This window comes from Amblyomma mixtum, chromosome 8, assembly GCF_055824585.1.
Source record: "Amblyomma mixtum isolate Tamu chromosome 8, ASM5582458v1, whole genome shotgun sequence".
In the NCBI taxonomy this organism is placed as follows: domain Eukaryota; kingdom Metazoa; phylum Arthropoda; class Arachnida; order Ixodida; family Ixodidae; genus Amblyomma; species Amblyomma mixtum.
In genome coordinates, this window is record NC_143019.1 from 33,182,489 (window position 1) to 33,191,770 (window position 9,282).

The 9,282-nt window shown below is 45.0% G+C and overlaps 1 protein-coding gene across 2 annotated transcripts in view; it reads left to right on the forward strand.

Annotated features, from left to right (window-relative positions):
- The first annotated feature begins 1,574 nt into the window (after nucleotides 1-1,574).
- The window catches only part of LOC149331945 (uncharacterized), a 13,083-nt gene continuing 5,375 nt past the window's right edge, over nucleotides 1,575-9,282 (forward strand). Inside the window, exons 1-3 of one of the 2 annotated variants that reach the window (XM_089556951.1) lie at nucleotides 1,575-1,705; nucleotides 5,727-5,859; nucleotides 8,228-8,373. In XM_089556951.1, coding sequence (XP_089413077.1) covers nucleotides 1,657-1,705; nucleotides 5,727-5,859; nucleotides 8,228-8,373 — 328 coding nt within the window. In that variant the 5' untranslated portion in view covers nucleotides 1,575-1,656. The remainder of the gene's footprint in view (nucleotides 1,706-5,726; nucleotides 5,860-8,227; nucleotides 8,374-9,282) is intronic. The other variant, XM_089556952.1, reaches the window with a different exon arrangement.

Genomic DNA, 9,282 nt, shown 5'->3' on the forward strand with positions numbered 1-9,282 from the left:
GTCTGAACGCCGCACGAGAAACCAAGGAGACTTTCGCCTTCTTCCAAGGGCAACTGTCAGCGCCGCCACGGGCGATGATTGTCGCATACGATCCCACAGAGGAAGACATACGTAATCGCCCTCAGAAAAAGCTCCATTCTTCCAGCTGCGTCTTTTTTTGCTTATCGAACTTCTTCATTTCCGCCTTTAAGCGATGCCAAGACGATAAGAGGAGAGAGGAAAAAAAATATTGACGACGATGTCGCTAGCGGGAACTCTTTTTTCCGCCAAGCACGCTCTCGTCGGAGACGCAGGCCACACCGCATGTACACATACTGCCCATGCACATACATGACCATCTATATATATCCACGTCCTAAGCGACCGTTCGCAAGCCGACCTTGACTGCCCAAAAAGCGGTCAGCCAGTCAATTATCATACACGTGTCCCCACGCCACATACGCGCACCGAGTACGATGCTCCGTAGGCCAGCACATGGCTTCAAGGTATACGCTTAATGCACTCTGCAGCAAGCGATGCCTGTCAAAGTACAAGTACGTTGCTTTAAGCTCTTCGCTACTCTTAAAGACACCTGCGACCTCTATATTAAAGGACATCCCGTTTCCGCGTCTTCGCAATAACAGCAGATCGGTTAAAGCAAATGTTTCGGAAATTACCGGTGTGTCTTCGTTTTTTTTATTAGTACTACTTCTTACCAGTGTGTCTATAGGCTATCGGGCCACATGCAGACGGGCAGAGAAAGAGAGAAAGATATGTGACATTGAAAGCCAGCGAAGGTTGGGGGAACACGTTTTCTTGCGGACTTAGTTATCGGCATCATTTCCCGTCGCCCAGCCGTCTGTTTCGTGCAGACGACGGAGTAAAAACGCAGAAGGTCAATACTTTACGCTTTCAAGCCTCTCGTTTCTGACTAGTAGGCGTCTACGTTGGTCTCAGTAAACGTCGCTCAAAAGATAGACGTCGCCTTCAAATCCCTCTACAATCCCCCAAAAGTGGACGAGTTATGTATGCGCAGAAGCAATTTTTTGCCCCTTTTCATTGTGGCTTTCATTTCCGTTTCCGGTTCTTTTTCGTGTTTCTTTTCTTTCATTCCTGCTGTTACTCTTCTCATTCATTCGCATCCGCGTGCCGAGAGAGAGCACAGCGGAAGTCCGCTCTGTCTTAGAACGCCGATTCCTAAAGGTCGCAAGGAAGGACGCGTACTTCCGATGACGCTAACGTCAAACGTGCTACGCAAATTGCGCGCGTCCCGACGACATACGCGAGGTAAACTGCAATGAAGTCGAACGGGCAGGAAAAGGAGCGGGAGAAAAACTAAGAAGGCGTGTGGCATGAACGGTGCGTCAGAAAGCCAGGTATGGAAACGATTGAAGCGTACTTAGAGAGAGTATAGCGCAGATAAACGTGATATTCAAGGTAACCCTACTGGTTCTCGTTGTACGTGTTGTAGATTTTAGAGACGAAGGGGGATCAGCGAATGCATTTCTCCTCGTTGAATTGGCGAGACAACGGTGGGGAGGAGGAAAAAGAGAGCCTTCTCGGACGAGGGAAAGAAGGTGCGTTAAAAGGTCCGCGCCGCACGAGCCACGGTGAATAAATAGTTGACCGAGCCGTGGAATACACAGAGTGTGATTTAGACGCGAGCTAGTAGGAAATATGGCACGATTCGGATTCTCCGGTCTTTTGCTGGTTAGCGTCACCTTGGGTAAGTTTGTACGAAGGCGCTTCGGGTTATTTGGATGTCTGAAGAGAAGAGTGTAAAACCGTTCATGTGTGTTTTGTCTTTTTAGCTCCGAAGTTAGTGTAGTTAAGTTTTGGTATGGTTTATGGGGTTTAACGTCCCAGAGCGACTAAGGCTATGAGAGATGCCGTAGTGGAGGGCTTCGGAAATTTCGACCACCTGGGATTCTTCAACATTCACTGGCATCGCACAGTACACGGGCCTCTAGAATTTCTCCTCCAAATAAATTCAACCGCCGCGGCCGGGATCAAACCCGCGTCTTTCGGGTCAGCAGCCGAGCGCCGAAACCTCTGAGCCACCGCGGCGGCAGTTAGTGTAGTTAATTCACTCTTCTTGTACCGCAGCTTAACGCTGTAATTCTCAGGCTGTGAACATATGGCAGAGAAGTTCCGAACTTCATAATTTTCCCGCTACTGCCACCAGCAATCCAGAAATGTCAATACTAGCAGATTGGATGTGCAATGCCATGTTACGAATACAATGTACATTACATAACCAACAATTCCGGATAAAAGAATATTTCATTGGGGAAAAAGTTTATGAATGCAATTGTTTTCATATATTGTACGATTTTACTATAGCAACCAAGATACCAGCGTATTTTCCGTCTACAGGCTTGCATTTTTTGCTATTAACGCTTTTCCTATCTTCATAAACGTTCCCGATTCGTTTTCTCTGGCAGTCTTAAGTGCTCGATGCGAGCGATGGAAAATCTTCAAAAGAAAAATTTTACTACGACACCGCAACATGGACCAATACCTTCAGTATTTTATAACACTACCTTATCATATTCCAATATTCAAAATTTTTGCCCAAGAGTGTTTAACATGAATTACAATTAGCTAATTAATGCTCATATCTGAACGAATAGAAAGAATAGTATTGTGCGCGGATACTCGAGCAAATGCAAGAAATCGACTGTAAAGTTTACAATCATTCTTTCGCTTGCTTATGTAGCGGTATCGACGTTGGTGCTTTTAGGACTCTTGAATGGTAGCTTTAGGGTTAACTGTTATTGTTCTTACAAGTCTTCTGCAACTCTGGGAAATGAAAAAAGGGCTTCGTTTTGAGAAACATGCTGTGAAACGTGGTTTGTTCAAAGCTATTAGTATGATATACTTGTGTGAGCAGATAAACAGAGGGAATATTTGTACTGTTTCTACCGTTCATAAAACGTCTCATTTAAGCGAGACTGTAGCCCAAATCACGCAACCTTAAGTATTGTGCAGTCTCTATAGTCCTGACTGTGAATGATTACCTTTAGGTCAAATCAGAGCAATAGCTTGTTCAGACACGACGATTAGATTCTATCGAATAAAAGTAAGAGCGCCGAGTGACCAAAAAGCCTTGACCCCATAGCGCATTCGCTCAAGGTTGCGGCAAAAACTGGTTGCGATGTCATGCTTCCAGTTGAGCTGAGCCTATAATAGACCTCTTCAAACCGCCCCAGCTAAGCAAGGTTCATGGAGGCATTCTAGATCCAGCACACTGATTCTAAAGTGGCCGGACGAGTTTTTCCTTGGGTGGTCAGTAGGATGACCGCAGTGGTGGCGTAGGGGCTTCAGCATCCGCCTCGCATGCGGAGAAGGTGTGGGGTTCGATCCCCAGGGCCGCCGGGTATCCACCTGAGATGCAACGGGAGCAAGCTTTCCAGTGGTTCGGTGCTCGGAATATTTGGGGAGGGCTCGGCATATATGGGGGCATATCTGGTGAGCATATCTGAGGAGGATATGTGGGGAGCATATCTGCTTGACATATCTAGTGGGTGTCAGAGTCCTTGCGTACAACGGACCTCTTCCTACATAGTTCCTCTTTACGCGGATCGCTCTCACCGGAGCTCTTCAGCTCCGCTTTAAGCGCTCTTCGACCCCCATTTTTTTTTGTTTTTGCACACACTATTTTTCTTTCTAATTGGCTTTTATATCAAAATTTTCTTTGGCTGTTTCGCCCTTATTTTTTTGTTTTCTACTGATTTATGCCTGTTATAACCCTGTGTTAGGCGAGGCCTTTCTAGCGCCTTTATTTTTCTTGTTATTTTCGACTATGGGAGTTTCACACAAGGGATGAAATGTTTGGTAAATAGGTCCTGAACCCCACCTTGTGTAGGCAAGAACACTTTGTGACATGGCTCTCTGAGGCAGAAGCTGCCTTTCCGTCATAAAATTCACCATTATCATCATCAGTAGGAGCACTTCGTAAAAGGCGCTGTGCCCTCAAAGTAGAATGCTTTATTATGGTGTTCTGTAATTTCCAAAGGCACCTAACGCAAGGATCTTTCATTTTTCGCCAACGAAAAACCCGTTCGCTTCTAATTCATGGAAACGCTCGCTTCATTCGCGCAAAGCGTCTTGGATGGCAGTTCTGTGTTTCCGTTTCTCGAAGGAAAACACGTTTATCTCCTCAAATTACTCTGATATGCAAGGCGCGTCTCCTTGCAAAGCGTATCTTTACCAAGCGCTCAAAGCAGATGCGAAATGGGACGTAATCTGCGCTCGCATCTAAAGCTTCACGGGGATAAATGGGTACCTGAGTCTAAAGGCCCCGAGGGGTCGGCATTCGTAAACGTTCTTTTAGCTATCTTCAGCTTGTTTTTACAGCGCATGGCAATTGCGTCGCTGCCAAGTAAGCTAACCTGCAGACCGCGTATCAGAAGCCGCATTCATTATAGTATGTCGGGATGCTTTCCTTTCAATACGGCATAGAATTTAAGTTCATTTCCTGTTGCCTGAAGTTCATATAAAGAAGTAAACTTCAAAGTAGGAATGAACTTCCAAACGGACGCATGACCTTAGCTATACGGCTAAACAGGAATGATATGCAGCGTTAGATATCATTCTAGTATATAAAAATTTTATCCATGGTCCGAAGCTCCAACCTGGGACAATCGCCTGTTCGTGGCGTGAGGGTTAGCATTCATTTTGAAGGGCGATGCCAATTGGATGTGGAAGTCAAGGCGGGAACGGCGTTAGCTGAAATTAAGTGTTTAGAAAAATTTTTCTGACTGGAGTAGGTTTTAAACAAAAGATTTGGACAATTTACTACAAAATTTTAAGTAAACCCTGCCCCTGAATCGCAAGAAAACAGACGCTAGCCAGAGAATGATCTCTGGAGCAGTTGTTATTCGCCGTCTAGCAAAGGCAGTTGTGGCAGCGGCCGCCAGGTGGCGATGCATGCTTCGTTTTTTAGTGTTGCTGCCCTGAAATGAAGACTTCAGTGAACAAGAACGATGTCGCCTGTTCAAAGCCGTGAGGGCATTGGAAATTGATTGATTGATTGATTGATTGATTGGTCGATTGATCGATCGATCGATTGATTGATTGATTGATTGATTGATTGATTGATTGATTGATTGATTGATTGATTGATTGATTGATTGATTGATTGATTGATTGATTGATTGATTGTGGGCCTGTCGCGGCTCCGTGGCTTAGGGCTCAGCAGCCTTGTGCCATAACCACTGAACTACCGTGCCGGGCTGAAAATTGTGCTTCGTCACTTATGGCTTTATCGCTTTCTCTTTTATTTCTTTAGACCTTCTAGTGCATAGGTCTTATTATTAGTGCTCATTAGCGCGCCAATTTTTGCGACGCGGACTTGCCTCTCTGACATCATGCCGTCTGAAAGAATGGTCCGAGAAAACCGGAGGCAGTACGAGAAAGTTATTTCATTTAAGAGCTCAAATTAAGCAATGAAAAACCAACTACTCAATGCAAAAAATTGAAGACACTCCATGCTGCAAAGCTAATATTGTGCGGCACAAAACTTGAATGCTGCTGTCGTTGCATTTGTCACTGTTCTTACTGCTCAGTGTATTTTTATTTGCAATACCATGATGGTATGTCGCCAACGTACCAAAATTCATTCCGCAGCGACTTGAGACACCACAGTGTGTCCAGTACTAATTTTTCTAAGTGCATTCAAGACACGGATTATCGGACCGAATGCATCATCCTCACACGGCCTCGTCTGCGGCTTTCTCCAACAGCAGGACTCACCACAGCCCAAGTCAAGAGCGGCTGCAAAATCGAGACACTCCGTGGCTGTGGCTCCGACTACGTGGTGTACAGCAATACAACGCGGCTCCCGGAAGGTGGAGACGAGTTCAACTCCAACTGCAAGTGAGTGAACTGCGCATATTTCTCTTCAGGCTTTCGCATATATCAGGCAGCGGCTCGGTACACCACACAGTTTAAGAAAAAAAAAGAGACTTGGAACCTTGGAGTAATTGTTGTATTGACTTGGAGCTTGGAGGCTTCGTTTTATATGTGATAGACTTTTCCACAGAATGCGGGAACGTAGTTTAGTGTCAAAAGCATTAGTTTCCCTACATACCATTTCAGTTAGGGAGAGGGGCCAAATGACAACACAAATTTGCAAATACTCGCCATTATTCTTTATTCAAAGATGTCAAGGAACAAATACAGCGAATTGTTCCGTGCCGTCCTGGCATAATGCTTACAAAATATGAAAAGTTCAGTTGAATTGGAACAAAGTAAAATCGAATGAACTGTAAAACTTGGGAATGTCGCATTTTGCCCAACCCGTGGGGCAAAATGAGACAATGCATGAATTAAAATGAAGCGCCCTTCTAAAATAACCTCATTACTGATCCCTGCAGTGAGTGCACACGAAGTTATCTCCACGGACAACTAGGCGATCTTTAATAGTCTACTCGAAAGACAGACACTGTACTTAGACCGATCACGGCACTGTTTTGTTCTACGGACCACTCTGCACAATATGCACCTATGCCTTTGGGCTCTGCGTGTAGCCTGGCTTCGCGAGGTTTCTTTTTAATTTCCTGCCTTCATCACGCCTTTTTTTTTTTGTCTTAGTGTCACGGATGTTGCTCTTTCGCGTAGTCGTGTTGAATGGGCATGAGATTTGGTTCGGTCCCTAGCGCGTAAATATGAGATTTTTATTCTGATTGTGCCGGTTAGACCGAACAGAGCTTGCTTCATTGTTAGAACTTGCACTGCAAAAATAACTGTTCATGTCCTCTGGACAGAGTGCGACGCTGAGGCTCGCAAGACATTTTTTTACTTTCTGCTTTTCTTATTCTCCTGTCTTGACTGTTCTGTGGTGAGCGCCTTTGGGACCTCGAAACCCTTGATGGCACCGAAGCTGCTTTGATGGCGCCGAAGCTTTATTCGTGTTTTCTTCGCTCTAGGTGGCATTAGTTGCTTTTATTTAATAGGTTCAGACCATTCTAGTTAGCGAGAAAACACGGGTAGAGTTTTACAGCAAGCAATAAACCCATTACATTTACATTAGTTCCACCAATTCATCATAATGTCGCATTTTGCCCATGTCTTAATCTTAATTGTCCATGTCTTAATCTTAACTCTGAATGTGATAAGACCAATAACCACTTTTAACAAAAAAAAACATGCGTTAATCTAGGACGCCAGGTTTGACTGAGCAGCACAGTTTTTCTGTAACTCTTGCATACAGAATTTCACGCATTTTCTAGCGCTTTTTTTTTCACCAAGGCTCGGCTTGGCAATTTTTTTTTTTCTGTGCTTAAAAAAATCGAATCTGATCAACCTCGAGGAGGAGGCGAAGAAAAGAAATATTTCCTGGCACACTTTTATACTGGACGTAGTGGGTGGGCTGCCTTGAATAAATTTGTAGCTGACACGTCGTGGGGAATAGCACATAAATATCAAGTTAGTAAGATTGCTCATTAAAAAATTGGGGGGCGCTAATAACAAGATGTCACGTTCTGCGCTATTCTCCCCTCCTCATACCTAGACAACTGTTATGCACCAGAGCCCCCGACGATAATTCAAACGCATTGGTTAATTACTAATTATGTTGTGACCCAAACCAATGTGAAAAAAATTACAAGATGACTTGGTCAAGCAACCTATGAATGCCGGTTAGACGTTAGTCCAGTCCTCAGGCACTGCCTCTTAACTTAGAAGCCTTCAGACAGTGTTGTAGAGAAAAATGTCACAAGAGGCATAGGTAAAAAGGATAGACAGGGCCGACGAAAGTCTTTGGTTGGCAGACCTTTGCTTCCGTCGTATCGTCAATATGTTAAATGTTTGGGTCTTTTTTCTACTCTTAGTGCTGGATGTTGGGGTTCTCTCTCTACTACTAGGCTTTCTTTTTGGCAGTTTACTGCAGGAATTACCGGAATTCTTTCGCGTTCACTTCGTTACTCATAATACTGTTTCTGGTTGGATGTAACAGGAATGCTTTTTAATACGACTTTTGAAGACTTCCTCTGCCTCTGTCCCTTTCGTGCTGCTTTCCAAACGTTCCTTACCTTGAGCGACCCAGCGTTCATTGCGCCAAATTTTGGCAAGCACAGCATTAATACCCAGATTGCAGTAAAAGCGACGCTTCAAAATGAGGATAATCACTCATTCATGTCGAATCAACGTCTGCTGAAACACAGCGCCCATCTCTATCCTCTACGAAGAAGGTGCCCGGAGGCAGTTATCTACAACACACCGGTACTGTCTCCGTGTACCGCAGGCTGTACCTGAAGCAGATCGGGTGTTCGCTGAAGTTCGTCGATGACTGCCTGGAGAATCTGCCCAGGGTGGTCACCACGCTGGCGCTCAAGGCAGCTGAGGAAGACTACGAGGGGGCTTGCACCGCGGGAACCGAGAGGAATGACCGTGAGTGTCGGAGAGCCAATAGAACCGTGCCTTTTTGAGCCTCATTGTCAGCACCCGGGTGTATGATGCTGTACAAGTTAGAGAAGGTACTGTTCTATATTCGCCTCCAGAATGCCGCTTCTTCTGCGGCGATTTTAGTATCGGCAGCGGATATTTACTGCTGTTCAGTCTAAGGATTTCTAGCTATTCACCATAGTTTAGCGGTAGAGAGGGGAGGTACGGGAAAGAGTCCGCTTGGTTTATAAACTAGTGAACTAGATCGTTTGACACCCTACTGCCTTTAAGCCTTCCTTGGCCCGGGTCCACGTAATGTGTTAAGGCGGAGATCTGGGCAAGTTGGTACATACTTAGAAACGGGTTTACACAGCGCAACACACAAGAGACAAGAAAGAACTGACACCATGAGCGCTGACTATCAACTTCGGCTTATTCCACTTTAGACGAAATATATAAGGAAGGAAGCGGTAAAAGACAAGACAAAATGAGACCCGGAAATTGCATGAAAATAAAATTGTTTATTTGTGTCCGTAACAGCGGGGAAGTGTGCTTTCACTGTTGCATATGCTTCCGGGTCTCATTTTATCTTGTCTTGTACCGCTTCCTTCCTTATCTATTTCGTGTAAAGCGGAATAAACCGAAGATGATACTCAGCTTAAAAGCGTACGTTGTTGGGCTAGTCGGTCAATCATGGTGAATACAAGGGGGGTACTGCGCAGGGTACTGCGCGGGGGACTGTCGCGAGTCTGCGCTTGTTGTGTTATCTTCTTGTCCTTGTCTTTTTGTGCGCAGTACCCCCCTTGTATTCACCATGATACTCAGCGCTCGTGGTGTCAGTTCTTTCTTGTCTCTTGTGTATTGTGCTGTGTAAAGCCGCTTCTAAGACCACTTAACGTTATGGGAGTTGTGTAG